General features: G+C 38.4%; 1 protein-coding gene across 1 annotated transcript; it reads left to right on the top strand.

The window, feature by feature from the left end:
* The first annotated feature begins 544 nt into the window (after positions 1–544).
* Positions 545–15796, top strand: LOC121446195 (acidic mammalian chitinase). Its single transcript, XM_041648673.1, has 11 exons — positions 545–647; positions 1286–1315; positions 2213–2414; positions 7581–7637; positions 8305–8470; positions 12585–12709; positions 12894–13017; positions 13292–13477; positions 14241–14360; positions 14447–14585; positions 15434–15796. The coding sequence occupies exons 1-11, from the start codon at positions 593–595 to the stop codon at positions 15691–15693; spliced, it is 1464 nt and encodes a 487-aa protein (XP_041504607.1). The 5' UTR covers positions 545–592; the 3' UTR covers positions 15694–15796.
* The last annotated feature ends 744 nt before the right edge of the window (positions 15797–16540 follow it).

The raw sequence follows: 16540 nt of genomic DNA, 5'->3' as shown, positions 1-16540 counted from the left end.
ATATGAAGAAATTGACTAAGATTGGTAAATCAGAATTCATTTTGAATTCCTAGAGTCTTACACCAATTATCTTTGTAATTATAACTTGAAGTTAGTCCTAAGAACAGATATGGGTAGAATATTTAGGAAGCATCCCTAAATGAGGGATAGTTCTTTAGGCACTTACGGTACATTTTACATGTGGGAAGCTCCATAGAATAGAGATTTTAAAAACAGCAATAATTCCCAAAGATTTTCAGTGTTTACTTTGCAATAAGATCCTTCTTTAGTGCCAGGTACAAAATGTCCACAAAATGAAACTTAACTTCAGTATATGAACAGGTGTTTGTCCACACAGGGAAGTGCCAAAAAAGATATTAAGTCTAAAGGTCACATTTAATGGATCTTCCACATGCCCTTCCTAAGGAGACATGGTGCTATTTATTTGACACAAGGAAGGAAAGGTGATGACATTGATGACAGAAGTAAGCAACCAAATCTGATGAGGAGATTTTTGAATATAATGATTAGTCACGTACATACCTTGGATAAACACTGTCCATTGAGAAACCCTTGTGATAAGTAGGCACTCAGATGGTATAAAAAGCCATTCATGACCTGCTTGACCAGTACTGTAGGCACCATGGCCAAGTTCATTCTTTTTGCTGGTGAGTCTGTAGCCTTGCTTTGTGTCAAAGGGATACTGAAACCCAATGTATAAAAGAAGCAGCGGCCCACTTCTCTTGACAGTGTTCAAGCTTGTGGTTCCAGTACTCAGGTGACGCAGGCAGGAGGTTCTCCATGTCAAGGCCAGATTGGGCTGTAGAGTGAGATGATGCCTAAAAGAAAATGCTCTATTGAAGCCAAGGAGCAGCTTCTGGAGGCTTGCATCATACATTCTCTAGGAAAACTTCTCTGAAGATGCTTCTAACATATTCCTGCTGCTCGACTCACTGCTTTGGAGGATGTCTTATCTGTTGAAGTCCTGAGCTCATATCAGCTCTGGAAATGAGACACATCTGATGCACAGTCACTGAGTGCAGTGAATTTGGAGCAATTTCAGTCAGCCCTGCTTTGTAGATAGTAGATTTCATACTTACAAAAGTTATGACCCAGAATGGAGAAAAAGGTACAGGGTATTTTTGATCAACTGGTAAACTGTAGATCAAAGAATGTTTACTGAAAAGATTGCTCTTTTACACAAGTCACAACACATGGCAAACCAGATGAACCATAAGTCTCTAGAGTTATATTTGAGAGGATTCAAAGATCTGGTTCAGAACAAATGTGTATTTTCTCTCACTAGGTCTGGCCCTTCTGCTGAATGCTTATCTGGGTAAGTCATAATTCCATGTTTTATTGGCTACAAAATGATTAGATACCATAAAACTCAAACACCCAAATTTACATAAAACAATCGTCTGATTAATATAATTAAAAATACACCCAGGTAAAGTCAGACTTCTGTCTTTGTGGGACCACCAGCTCTTCAATATTGACACTGAGACTTATTATTAATTATGGGAGCCTGGCTTTTAGCTTAGGCTTATTACCAACTAACTCTATGACTATAATTAACCTGTTTTTAGTGGTCTACATTCTACTATATGGCCTGTCTCCATATATATGCCTGTCTCCCCTTCTGTATGCCTGACCTATTCTTTAACTCACTGGCGTCACTTTTGCAGGCAGATTCTAACTGCCTGAGTTTCTCCTTCTGCTTAGAATTCCTGCCTTTCCTTTCCTGTCTAGTTTTTGGCCACTCAGATTTTTTATTAATACAATCACAGTGACACATCTTCAGACAGTGTACAAATATCCAGCATCACCCCATTGTTACTCTATTTGGGAAATAAAACAAGAGATATAACATAATAGAAAGAGAGAGATGGGTTTGTTTTGTGTAAGAGTAGACTTTTAGCTCAGTCATTATTACCATCCTCTATAGCTCGATCACCTAAGGGTTCTCAAATTATCCTTCACTGAGCTTCATGGGACCACTGGACTTGAAGAACTATGAGTATTCTATCGTAGAAGAAGTCTAAGATTCTCCAAACTCTCAAAGAGAATATATACAATTTCTTAACTCATCTGCAGGAGTGTTCAACTAGTCACCTCCAGCTGGAGATCAGGCTTATGAGGTGGGTGGGTGGGGCATAAGCAAAGCACAAATTTTCATCATAGTTCAGTGATATCTATACTGGACCATCATCCTTATTTTTAACCACCACAGGGTCTGCCTACAAACTGGTATGCTACTTCTCCAACTGGGCCCAGTATCGGCCAGGCCTTGGGCGTTTCACACCTGATAACATCGACCCTTGCCTGTGTACTCACCTGATCTATGCTTTTGCTGGGATGCAGAACAATGAGATCACCACCATAGAATGGAATGATGTAGAGTTCTACAAAGCTTTCAATGGCCTCAAAAACAGGTAAAAGAAAGGGGTAAATATCTTAATTAGAATCATTTGGTCCAGTTGTTGCCAAGTTCCAGTTTCTTTGAAGATATTCCTCAAAACTGACTGTAACAAGTCAATGTTTATCATCTATGTATCTATCTATGTATCTATCTATGTATCTATGTATCTATTTATCTACCACATTTTACTTATTTCAAAATAAATTTTGAGAATTCGTATAATGTATTCCAATCACATCACTCCCTTCTCAATCCTGCTCAGATGCTCTCTCTTTCTCTACCTATACAACTTTAGTGTCCTCATCTTTGTTTTAAACTTAGTCTAAGTTCATATATTTTTGAGTGTGTGGGAATCCATTGGAAATTTGTTTGCTCATAAGGAGTCCCACAACTCTCCCAGAACCTATCATTTGGCACCAGTGCTTCACTAGAGATGCGACCTTATGCCCACCCTCTTTTTCCATGATGGTATTTAGTCTGGCTTGAGATCTTGGATGTCTTGTGCAGGGTGTTCCACCTGCAGTGAAGTGTATTCATATGTGCAACTTGTCTGTTGTTTCTGGAAAACAACATATTGTAGTCCACTGTCTCTGCTTCTTTCTACATTCTCTTCTGTGATATTTCCCTGTTTGATTTATGGCTTGGTGCACATAATAAAACTCATAAAGGCATTACTGTCAGGACCAAGAACCTGTGGATCGACAGGTTCTTTTGCTTTCTTGTTGATACAAATGGTTTTCAAAATATGATACAATGCTATGAATTGAAGGCCCTATTTTGAAGAGATAAGCTCTGAACTCATTCTATCTGATTCAAAGTTTGTATTGCTGACCTACATCTCTTTAATCCTTTCTTTCTCTGCTTAAACATTATAACTTTAATATGTTCATTTTTGCTTCATTTTATTATATTTTTTCATGTTTAGCTATCTTTTAGAAGCCTATTGTTTTCTAATAATAGTAAAGAATGGAATGAATACAGAGAGAAGAGTAAAGGTGAAAGAGTAAGAGTTTTTGAGGGGGGAGAAATAATAATCAGGGTGTATTGTATGAAAAGAAATCTATTTTCAATGCAAAAAATAAAATTCTGCCATCTACTTTTCTGAGTTCAAATATTTTAGATTCTGATTATAAGTGAGATCTTGTATTATTTGTTAATCTATGTCTTTAATTTTTAATTTCAGCTAACATGTCTTCAAAATTAAAAATTTTGTTCAAAATGGCAGATTTTATTCTTTTAAAGATTGTATAACATATTTAATTGCATATTATAGCACATGGTTTCTAAAGTTTCATTCTTTTCTAGACATTTGCAGTGATTTTGTACCTTAAATAACTAATAATAATGCTACAATGAATATTGAAGTGCTATCATTGACAATATGGCTTATCTATTTTGTTTTTGATAAAATCCACTCTCAATAATGTTTCAGTTTACATTTTTTCCTGAAGAGTAATGGGCCAACTATTTTTATATATCTTTAGGACATTTAAATTATTATTTGAAAAATCTATTCAAGGTCTTCTCTCTTTCACAATTAGGTTTTTTCCTTGAAATTGAGATGAGTTCTTCATATATTTGGGATAGCATTCCTAGCAAGATAAATAGTTTGCAGATATTTTCTCCTCTTCGTTAAGCTGAAAAATCAATCTACTTCAAGATCCAGTCCATCACTCATGGGTATATACTCAATGAATTCTCCATCTTACTATAGAGATACTTGCTTATCCATGGTCACTGATGTTCTATTCATAATGACCAGAAATGGGAAACAGATTAATTGTCCATCAGCTGTTGAGTAGATAATGAAAACATGACACATTTATACAAGATAGTATTATTCAACTGTCAAGAAAAATGAAATTTGCATGTAAATGGATGGAGTTAGGAACTATCATCCTGAGCTAGGTAACCCAGACCCAAAGGATAATCATCACATGTTTTTTCATATATGTGGATGTTTGACTTTAAGCTTTGCGTATGTGTGCTTCATCTGAATAGCTAAAGAGGTTATGTAATTAAAAAGGGATCAGGCAGGAGGATACACTCTTCCAAAACAGAAAACAAAATATAGTTTTATAAAGAGATAAAAGGAAAATAGAATAGGAAGACTAAGTCGTGGAGGGGATGGTGGGCTGAATAAAGGAGAGAATAAGGGGAGTGTCAATCTACATTAAAGGCTTTTTGACAAATCATATGGAAACCTATTACTATAGAGATTATATATTTATATATATATTAGATTACGTATTATATATAAAGATATTTTTCTTTTATTGAAGATAGATTCTCTTATCATACAACATATCAAGATTACAGTTTCCCCTTCCTTTTCTCCCATTCTTTCCTACTTCCCTTTCCTGAAAGAGTACTCCCTTTCTGTCTTTCATTAGGAAAGAAAAGACTTCTAAAAATAATAATTGAACATGATAAGAATAAGATAAAACTACCATATTGAAGTTGGACATGGAAAACCAACAGTAGAAAAAGATTATGAAGCACAGTCTCAAGAATCACAGCTCCACTTGCTTTCACAGTGAGGAGTACCATAATATACTAAACTAATAGTTATAATATGTATGAAGAAAACTTGTTCTTGGCCACTGTAGACCATGAGCTTATATATACTTGTTTAGTTGATTCAGAAGTTCTTGGTCTTCTGGTGTACTCTATCTCCTCTTCATCTTAGGACCTTTCTGCCAGCCTGGTGGTGGTGGCACATGTCTTTAATCCCAGCAGTCAACAGTCAGGTTCAGGCAGATGTCTGTGAATTCAAGACCAGCATGGAATACAGAATGAATACAGGATAGCCAAAGCTACACAGAAAAAAACTCTGTTTAAAAAACAAAACAAAGCAAAATGTATCTGCTTCTCATTTGGCAGGATTCCCTGAGCTCAGAGGGGAGGGACTTGATGTAGACCTCTCAGTTTATAATGTCTGACTGTGGGTCTCTGACTCTGTTCCCATCTGCTGTCAGAAGAAGTCTTTTTGATGATGATTGGATAAGGTCTATGACTATAGCAGAATACTATTGGGAGTCATTTTATTTGTATTTATTTCTTTATAGATCAGTAGTGTTTTGCTTTACCCTAGTTCTTTGGGTTATCCCTTTGCTCATTCTTGACTACAATAGAATGTCAGGCATGAGTTCCTTTTGTGGAGTAGGCCTAAGGTCAAATCAGACATTGGTTGGCTTCTCATAGTAGTTCTGTGCCACCATTGTAGTAGCGTATTTTGTAGCAGGACAGATCGTAGGTTGAAGATTTTGTGCCTGGGTTGGTGTCCATGTTTGTGTTTCAGTAGGTTGCAAAGTACTTTCCCACACCAAAGAGACTAGGACACAGGTTTGAAGGCTACATGTGGGCACCAGCTTAGCTTCTCCATGTTCAATGAGATGTATGGATGTTTTCCTTGGCAATGGGTCCCCATTGTCAGTATGTGGAGAGTGGCCTTTAGTTTTAGCAACATCCTGGGTGTTTTGGGGGATTTCCAAAGGATGCCCTTGGCCAACAACTCAATTAAATGTAACCAGTCCTACAACTGAATAGCTTACCTGGCTAAAAGTGGTGAATAGTTGAGATATCATATCTCCCATTATTAGTAATCCTCATGAGGGTCACCTTTATAGATTTGAGGACATTTCCATTTTATTAGGTTTCCACTCAACAACCCTAAATTCCCCTCCCCATTCTAACTGTGTAGTTGGGACTTTTTCTCTCCTACCAGTCAGGTCATAATGCAGAACATGGAGACTTTCTTAATTATGAAAGCTCAGTTAATAGCTTAGGCTGGTTTCTAACTAGCTCCTAGAACTTAAATTAACCCATTTCTACCCATTTGCTTGTTGCCACATGGCTCTTGGCTTGTTAACTTTTCCTTTTCATTGTTTTTCTTGAGCTATACATTTTTCTTCACTCCCTTCACTTTTTCCCCCACCTCTACCCTCTCCCCTGACCTCCAAGCCACGAAGTTATTCAGGAGATGTTGCCATTTTCTCCTTCCTATACAGATCCTTGAATGTCTCTCTTGGTTGTCCCTTTTGTTGTTTAGATTCTCTGGGGTTGTAGACTATAGGCTGGTTTTTTCTTTGCTTTCTGTCTAAAAACCACTTATTTAGTGAGTGCATATTATATTTGCTTTTCTGGGCTTGGTTTACCTCACTCAATAGGACTTTTTCTAGATCCACCCATTTGCCCGCAAATTTCAAGATGTCATTATTTTTTACTTTTGTGCAGTACTCCATTGTGTAAATGTAACACATCTTCTTTATCCATTCTTCAGTTGAGGAGTAGCTAGGTTGTTTACAGGTTCTGGTTATTATGAGTAGTGCTGCTTTGAACACAGTTGATCACATGTTCTTGTGGTATGGTTGAGCATCCTTTGGGTATATACCAAACAACGGTATTGCTGGGTCTTGAGATAGATTATTTCCTTATATTCTGAGAAACCCCCATACTGTTTCCCAAAGTAGTTGTACAAGTTTTCACTCCCACCATCAATGGAGGAACATTCTTGAAGCAATTAGAAATATAAGATATTTTTATTACAGTTTGTAATAGCGATACTACAGCTATGAAATAGCAATGAAATAATTTTATGTTTGGGCATCACCCCAACATGAGGAACTGTATTAAAGTGTAACAGCATCAGGAAGGTTGAGAACCATTGTCCTAAAGTAATATTGTCAGAAACTTAGGGGAAAGGAAAATAAACCTAGAGTTTTCATGTCCTCTCACAATCCTTGCACTTAATTCTTATGATACAGTCATTTCATTACCACCATTCCCATCTGTTTGTAAAGTCAAGTCAATTAACTTATACTAATTATTATAGTGTATACTAAAGTAATTACACTTTAGCATTATTCAACACTTTATCTGATAAAACAGCAAGGAGGTAATTATGCTTTTAAGTTATATGTAGTACAAATACTGTTAGTACAAGACAATAAGACTGAAGAGTTGTATAAATCTGATTTCTCCAAGTGGCTCTGACCTCATTTATGGTGATAATAAAGTTTTAGTGGTGGAAGAAAATGCCTCAAATAAATCTTCAGCAGACAGTATGACACCAGCCCTTCATAGTTTCAGCAGACACAATACTATAAACAGCAATGCTGTTTTAAATGGCAGGACGCATGAATTTAAACATTTCTCTGTTTTTTTTCTTGCTTTAAAGGAATAGCAAATTGAAAACCCTCTTGGCCATTGGAGGCTGGAACTTTGGATCTGGCCCGTAAGTTCTCTTTAGAAAAGCAAGTGTTCATTAAAAGTCATGTATTTCAAGCCTTTTAGATTTCAAAACTCCTGATGGATATTAAGGACCTCCATTAAATTAAGGTCTAACTTAATAAAGTACCATAAAAAGTCATAATTCTTATTGGAAAATTTTAGGATGTCTATTGTGACTTTCCTAGGGATAAATTTTGATGGATGCTTTGGGATGCCATCCTCTGAGTTTTAGTTGCTTGCTTCTAAAGAAGCCTCTTCATAAAGTATATAAAAAGCACAAGGACTGATGAAGGTTGTGTATGTCTATTGTCCGTCTTCCTGACAGGTATACCAACAAGACTTACTTGAATACACATGAACTTGGAGTGTATTTGAAGATACAGAGTTGTCTGTGAACTAAGTTAGTTAGGCATGAAAAACAACAAGGCAATTTCCCAAAAAAAAACCCCATCTAAGTTGGGAGTGGGGATGAATGATAGGATAATGTGGATTCTGAGGTACTGTGACTGGCAAGAGTAATAATTGCAAAGAGAGAACCCTGGAATGTACTTTAATTCTCAATCAGGTTTTGGGTAAGGACAGTGAGGAAGAAATTGAACTGCAAACTGTTTTTATTCTGATACATAAAAAAATGTCAAGATCTTATTCTGCCTTATTTTGGTTTGTCTCAGCTTCACTACCATGGTCTCTACTTCCCAAAACCGCAACACCTTCATCACTTCAGCCATCAAATTCCTGCGACAGTATGGGTTTGATGGACTGGATCTGGACTGGGAATACCCAGGCTCTCGTGGAAGCCCTTCTGGTGATAAGCATCTCTTCACTGTCCTGGTGAAGGTGAGAAAAATGGGAAGAGGTGGTATCCCCATAATTCAAAGCCTATTTTTCCCAAGGACAATGAGTGCTTGCATAGTAGAACCAAATATGACTTGATAATTATGGAATTTTAGCATAGTAAGGGTACTTAGATACCATACACTCCTTGAACAAACTATGTCTTGGACATTACTCTATATACTGTTTTCAGAACAATTCATTTCATCTTAACATTTACTCTATTATGTAGGTTTGCTAAGCACTAGGGTCCTCATTTTACAGATAAGCAACTTAGGCACTGAAAATATGTAAGTATATTGACTGTCACAGAGCTAGTAAGTGTCACTAATACCTGTGCTGTCTGTCACTGAGCCATTGCTCAAAACTATCTACTGTTATTGAGGAATTTAGCTCTGTGTAAGTTATTTGGTAAAAGCCAAAACCAAGGATAAGGCAGAATCTTGACTTTATAGAACACATATCTGAGGAATGAAACATAAGCAATAACTCTAGCACGTTTTGATAAATACTGATGTAATAACGGTCTACAGACTCCAAAACCAAATGAGGAGTTACCTGATTCTGCTGTTGTGCAAAGACACAAGGAGCATTGTAGGTAAAGTGATGTTGGACTTCATTGAGAGAACTTGGTGTTCTCCAATTCAGTGAGGGTAGAAATCACACAAGAGAAGACAGATTTGTGTGTGCAAGTGGGGAACGAGTTTCAAGCCTGTGAGAACAAATAGGTGGCAAGAATCAGATCATGTGGAGACTTTTATATCAAGTTAAAGAATTCTGAACTCACCTAAGGACAACGTAGATCTTTGAAAGATTTCATGACCAATAAATATGACAAGACTTGGAATTTTGGAATGGTTATTTTTGGATTAACTATGACTCATGAATTGGGAGTGCTGAGGCAGGATAAAGCAGGAGTTCAAAAGAAGTAAGTGAAGCAAAAGGTGACCAAGGTCCCCCTAGTGGCCTTAAGACTGGTGGAAGAAGAGACTAGACAGAGATCTATAAAAAAAACAAATATCAGTAAGAATTGGGTTTGAAGTAGAAAGGATTCCTAGTTTTCTGATTTGGAAGACTAATTTTACTTTAGTGGAGCTGGTATAGCTAGGGAAAATAATAAGGTTGTTTTATTTAGCTTTGAATATGCATATGTCACATCTGGAATAACCACAAATAATTGAATAAATACCAATCTAGAGGTCACAATAAAAAACACTACTGAGCTCATCAGCAAATGTATATAATTGCTAAGGAAAAATAAATGGAATGGTAAAGCAATAGTTATTATGTTTGTCAAATTGGGAAAGAAATTGGTAGTTAATAAATTGACTCTTTACACCACAGTAATAAGAAAACCTGTTTTTATTTGTTTTTGTTGTTTTTATTTTTGTACATTGGGAGTGGAAGCAGTGATTAGAGGTTTAAAAACAGTATAGCAAAGTAGGATGCATATTGGAGTTGTTTCTGTATTTGATGTTCAAGAGTGAATATCTTAGCATGCACCTTCTGGGTGTGTAGTTTCCATCATGTAAATGAGTGAAGTCCTGACTACGCACCTACTAAACACATCCTTTCCTGTCATACAATCTCTTCCAGGAAAATCAAGCCTGTATAATTGAGGGACACAAAAGTTAAGGTAGTCTTGGTTGATCAGTTTCATCGTAGGCAGTCTAAGGTGAGGTAGTATTGTGGTTTTATTTGGCACTTCTAGTTAACAGTTTGGCTGGAGACAAGGTTTTTTTTTAATTTTATATATATATATATATTTATTGAGAAAAGGAAAAAAAAACAAGTTTCCGCCTCCTCCCAGCCTCCCATTTCCCTCCCCGTCCTCCCAGCCTTCTCCCTATCCCCCACCCTTCTCCCCCTCCCCCACTCCTCTACCCATCCCTCTCCAGTCCAAAGAGCAGTCAGGGTTCCCTGCCCTGTGGTAAGTTCTAGGTCCTCCCCCCTCCGTCTATATCTAGGAAGGTGAACATCCATACTGGCTAGGCTCCCACAAAGCCAGCACATTAAGTAAGATCAAAACTCTGTGCCATTGTCCTTGGCTTCTCATCAGCCCTCATTGTTCGCCATGTTCAGAGAGTCCAGTTTTATCCCATGCTTTTTCAGTCACAGTCCAGCTGGCCTTGGTGAGCTCCCACTAGATCAGCCCCCTTGTCTCAGTGGGTGGGTGCGCCCCTCGTGGTCCCGTCTTCTTTGCTCATGTTCTCCCTCCTTCTGCTCCTCATTGGGACCTTGGGAGCTCAGTCCAGTGCTCCAGTGTGGGTCTCTGTCTCTATCTCCATCCATTACCAGATGAAGGTTTCTTTTTTTGAAATTTATGAACCAAACTTGTGAAATTAAGCTGTACATTTTCTGACCTTTCAGTGACCTCACCATAACATGGGTTTCAGATAATAATGTAAATTATTTTCTTCATCAATTCATGCGTCAGGTGTTGCCAAACAAACCTTTTCTACACTATTGCTCTCATTTGCTAATCAAAAGCTGGTTGGCTGATATCTGGGCAGGAAGTGTAAGAGTCAGACTAGTGAATTTTGGGAAGAGGAAGGTCAGACACAGAAATCCACCCGAGATAAGCAAGATGAGAACGTTGAACCAAGAAAAGGGACCAAGCCACTTGGCTAAACAGAGAGAAGAGTTATTGATTAATTTAAGTGTAACAGTTAGTAACAAGACTGAGCTGTTGTCTGAGCACTTTTGAATAATATTAATCATTTGGTTTGGTTATTTGGTATTAATCAGTTGGGATAGGATAACATCTGTTTACAATCAGATCATCAACTGGCTTCATAATAACTTCAATTTTAAACTAGTGAGACGCTTTGGTAGGTAATGTTTTTTTTTGTCCAGGCATGAGAACCTGAGTTCAAGTTTCTAGCGCCCACATTAGGCCAAATGCAGCAATGCACATCCGCAATCTAGGGTTCCTATAGAGATGGGAGGGAGAGACAGGAGCATCCCTGGAAGCGTGTGGACGAGCTAGTCTGGCAAGCACAGTAGCAAAGAACAAAATGAACTGCCTCAGGGAAGGTATAAGGTGAGACTGGCAACTGTGGTTGTCACATGTGCTTGGACTCACATATGTGAACATGAACATTTTATGTGTGTGTATGTATATGGTACATGTATGTGGGGTGTCATTCCACAGACATTGTCCACTTTGATTTTTGAGTCAGTTTCTCAGGATCCTAAAAATAATAATTGGCACAGGCCAGCTGGCCAGTGAACCCTAGGATCTTTCTCTCTCAGTTTCATCAGCACCAAGATTAACAAAAATATGCCACTTTCTCTTGCTTAAACATTTTATGTGCTTTCCGTGGGAATTGAGCTCTTGAACCCAGGTCCTTCTGCCTGCCTGGTATGCACTTCATCCACTGAGATATTTCCACAGGCTCACTTTAGTCTTTGTTGAATAGCTCCAAAGATCAGAAATGGCAATCTTTTCTTAGCCAAAACATGACCACTGTAAATTATATCATATAATCATTGACTGCAGTTCTGTTCAATGAAGTGACATAGAATAAAACCACAGACATTACAATATCTGTATTTACCATTTGAAGACAGACAAAACAATCTGCTTATATTCTTCTTCTAGTAAAATATTTCATTTTTTAAACTATAACCTACACAGCAATGTTCAGAGGTATCCCTGGAATGCCCTCTGGTGATGCAAATGCCATTATCAGAGCTCAATTTAGTGTTCCAAATACATGAGAGTCCTACAGAATGCAGGTGAACTAACATCTGTCACTGAGTTGGACCTGTCACCCAGACTTTGCCACCTTCCCCACTTGCTAATTCAGTACACTATTGAATGATATATTGGTGTTGTAAGGTGAATGGAAGCAACTTTCTATACTGCTGGAAACTAGATAAACGGCACCAATGACAGTGTAGCTTCAGAAAATTTTCAGCTGTCATGCATATTGCATAGCTGTAATTTTTAAAATTAATGTTACCTATACTATTGAAATTATTAAGATATTGATAGACTAAATCAGACAAAATAGATGAAAGCACTTTAGAGAAGAAAGACGCTGTGAAAACATGGATTCATTATATGTACATCTCTGAAACTAACTTCAAATATGCTTGCCTTGTTCTACAGGAGATTCGTGAAGCTTTTGAGAAGGAGGCTAATGAGAACAACAAGCCCAGGTTGTTGATAACTGCGGCTGTAGCTGCTGGCGTTTCCACCATTGAGGCTGGCTATGAGATCCGTGAACTTTCCCAGTGAGTGATGTACTTATTCTAAACTTCTGCAGGAAAAATTAAAGCACTGTGGTTATGCTAGAAATGTCTTGCACTCAAAGACCTTGTTCGTGAATTTGCTTTGGAATAGGTGTCTTTGTTGGCAGAGATGTGATAAACACTTGTCAGAAACGTTTAAATACGTTTAAATCTTACTACTTATCAGGTACCTAGATCAAATCCATGTCATGACATATGACCTTCATGGCTCCTGGGATGGCTACACAGGAGAGAACAGTCCCCTCTACAAAGACCCTACTGACACTGGCAACAATGCTTACCTCAATGTGGTAAGACCCTACAGGAATGCAGACTAGGGGTAAAGTAAACCATATGGAAATAAGGCCTCCAATTTACCCAAATTCAGCAACTGTCCAAATTAGATAAAGATCTTCTTAAGTTACTGGCCATATCATATTTCATGAACTATAACTTCATCAAAAGTTTTTGAAAAGAAAATATCAAGGAATAATCCATTGGTTATGAACATCTTATAATTTGCCTGCTAAAACAGGGAACTAATATAATTAAATACTGACCATTGCCTCTTTACTGCCATTACAGGATTATGCCATGAATTACTGGAAGAACAATGGAGCACCAGCTGAGAAGCTCATTGTTGGATTCCCAGAATATGGACACAGTTTTCTTCTGAGCAACCCCTCCAATAATGGAATTGGTGCCCCTACCTCTGGTGCTGGCCCTGCTGGACCCTATACCAGAGAGGCTGGGTTCTGGGCCTACTACGAGGTCAGTAGATTGGCTGTCTAGTGCTCTGTGAATTTCACACCCAACATTGTACATAGCCTTCAGTTTATGATCTCCTGGATCTGAAAGTTCATTTTGCCTATTACCTACCTGTAGTAAACAGATCACTCCTGGTGCCATATATTTGGATAACAAGCTTCTAAATTTAATCCAAATATTTCGTCAAGCAAAAGATCATGCTACCAAGAACAGTTACATTAGCATAGAAAGAAACCAAATGAACGTATTTCTCATTCTACTATAGATTCCAATATTCTAGTACTAAAATATGGGTAAAATGTAAGAACTTGATAAATAACTCCATCTGAGAGTGTACACTATTTACCTAGAATGCAACAGCCCTGGATATAATTTCTAGTAGCATAGGACAAAGCAAAGTAGTAAGATGTTGTAGAATGACTTTTTATAAAAAATATTCCAAGCCTTTTGGTCATTCATTTAATCTGAACATTTAGGAAGTTGAAGCAGTCCTATGTCCAAAGCAAAGCATAGACAGAGTCTACCTTAAAAAGTGAAGAATAGGGGTGTGATGTAGCCCAGTGATAGTCTGTACTGAGCAAGTACATGTCCTGCGTCCATTGCCACCACTGCCATGATGAAAACAACTCATTTTTTAAACCACAAACAAAACTGAATCATAAAGTTGAGGTAGCCCCAACTGAAGATATAGAAAAGAAAGAAATCAATGTTTTCTCTCTTTCATGAAGTTAACATGTGAACGGTTGAAATCTCTTGATTTTTAAAGATTTGCACCTTCCTGAAAAATGGAGCCACTGAGGTCTGGGATGCCCCTCAGGAAGTGCCCTATGCCTATAAAGGCAATGAGTGGGTTGGCTATGACAATGTTAGGAGCTTCGATGTCAAGGTAAGGTCAGCTCCTTGGATTTGCTGACATCACAGCACCAAGGCTCAGGAAATCAAATTAACCTTACATATTCGATCTTTAAACAGACTCAGTGGCTTAAGCAGAACAATTTTGGAGGTGCCATGATCTGGGCCATTGATCTTGATGACTTCACTGGCTCTTTCTGTGATCAGGGCAAATTCCCTCTGACCTCTACTCTGAATAAGGCCCTCGGTGTGTCCACAAGTAAGTGACGACCGGAGTATGCAGATGGTGTGTTTCTAATATCCCTTTATCATTATAAAGGCAGGCTTGGCATGCTCACCCCCATTGCATGGGGTATATTCTTCCCATTCCATTCCCTTGTTCTTGCCCAGGCAACCTTTCCCAAATCTCAACTTCTAGTGGAATTTTGGGAAACCAGCCTAACTTTGGTGTGTGTGGGAACAATTTTTATTTTCTTTTATTGAGCTATACATTTTCTCTGCTCTCCTCCTTGCCTCTCCCTTCCCTGTCAACCCTCTCCCATGGTCCCCCTGCTCCCAATTTATTCAGGAGATCTGGAAAATTTATTTAGGACTTCAAGGTTTGTAAGAGTCTGCAGAAATTGTGCTTATCTTTAGCATACAAATCGGTATGTGTCCTTTAATGAGTGTGTGTGTGTGTGTGTGTGTGTGTGTGTGTGTGTATGTGTGTATGTGTTATTCAATGTCTTGCTTAGGTTCCTGTGATGAAATAACAGGAAGTCATGCCAATAGTACTCTTATTAATCCACAACTCAGGGAATGTCTCAATCTTTCTATCTGTTTCTAGATTTTTTCTCTGAGGTATTAATATTCAGATCTTAAAACCATCTCTTTGTGCTAATTCGTGAATGCCTTAGATGGCAAAAGAGAGAAAAATAGAAATCGGGACTGGATCCATACTTTTTTCTTCATTCCTGATATGTAATTGTCTTTGAGTCTCTTCAGGTGTGAGACTTCAGCTAATTGCATCCCCTCCTGGCAATAATGTACCTAGTTTTCTTTTCTTAGATGTGAAGTTCATAGCCATAGCAGGACCACCCCTCTACTCTCTCTATTTGTATATTTTAGGTTGCACAGCCCCTGATGTGCCTACTGAGCCTTCTGAGCCAGTGACTTCTCCTCCAGTAACTGGAAGTGGGAGTGGGAGTGGGAGCTCTGGAGGAAGCTCTGAAGGCAGTGGATTCTGTGCTGGCAAAGCTGATGGCCTGTACCCCGTGGCCGATGACAGAAATGCCTATTGGCACTGCTCCCATGGAATCACATACCTGCAGCACTGTCAGGCAGGCCTAGTATTTGATACCAGCTGTACTTGCTGCAACTGGCCATGAACCTGACTCTGTCACGCTTTCCCAAACTTCTGCACTTTCCTTTAGCTCTTGCCAAAGATATCGTGCTTCTATCTAAAGCTATATAATAAAATCAGTTCCCAAACTTCGGGCGTTCTTGAGTTTTCTTCATTTAGAAAGACCAGCTCTGTGTGTGTGTGTGTGTGTGTGTGTGTGTGAGTGTGTGAGAGAGAGAGAGGGGAGGGGAGGGAGGGAGAGAGAAGAGAGTGTGACAACATGGTGGAATCATGAATCCTGCATTTTTTTTTTTACCCTCCAATGTTCATGTGCATGATAGCCTGGGCTCTAGAAGATCTTTCGTGATGGGTCAGTAACCTAGAGATCATCCCCAAGTCTAGAGAATATACAGTGCTGCTTGCATTGCTAAGGAATAAAATTCAAGATCCGCACTCTTGCTGGGGATCTGGTGCTATTCTAACAACTCTGGAGTTGAAAGCAGTGACTAGATACATGCCATGGACTCCTCTTTGGATGCCTACCTAGCAAAAAGACTTGCAGGTGTCTTTATCAAGAGTATCAAATTAACTCCTAATGATTTAGTGTCTCTCTAAGGTATCACCAGAGATGCTTTGTTCTGCAGTAGAATACAATTAATGCAAAGACCCATAACTTGTCAATATGTGGAACATAGGAATCTCTGGAATGCTTATTCCTAAATGAGATATCTACATCACACCCCTCCTCTCGAGACTCAGGAATAACCATAGAAGAGGTTCTCAACGATTGTAAGAGTCATAATCAGTGGATAAACACAAGAGAGCAGCGTTTTCTGGACACTATCAGAAACATATAACATCACAAAAGTTGTGACAGCATACACAAGAATAAC

The sequence above is a fragment of the Microtus oregoni genome, unplaced genomic scaffold (assembly GCF_018167655.1).
Source record: "Microtus oregoni isolate MIOR12 unplaced genomic scaffold, Mior012 000000F_ref0000247, whole genome shotgun sequence".
Lineage (NCBI taxonomy): Eukaryota > Metazoa > Chordata > Mammalia > Rodentia > Cricetidae > Microtus > Microtus oregoni.
Note: the sequence above shows the minus strand (reverse complement) of the source record. Positions and strands in the feature narration are given on the sequence as shown.

Coding starts and splice junctions, on each gene's coding strand:
- LOC121446195 (XM_041648673.1), top strand. CDS start 593: ATGACCTGCTTGACCAGTACTGTAGGCACCATGGCCAAGTTCATTCTT. Junction 8,471..12,584: donor TCTTCACTGTCCTGGTGAAG/GTGAGAAAAATG, acceptor CTTGTTCTACAG/GAGATTCGTGAAGCTTTTGA. Junction 13,478..14,240: donor GGTTCTGGGCCTACTACGAG/GTCAGTAGATTG, acceptor TGATTTTTAAAG/ATTTGCACCTTCCTGAAAAA.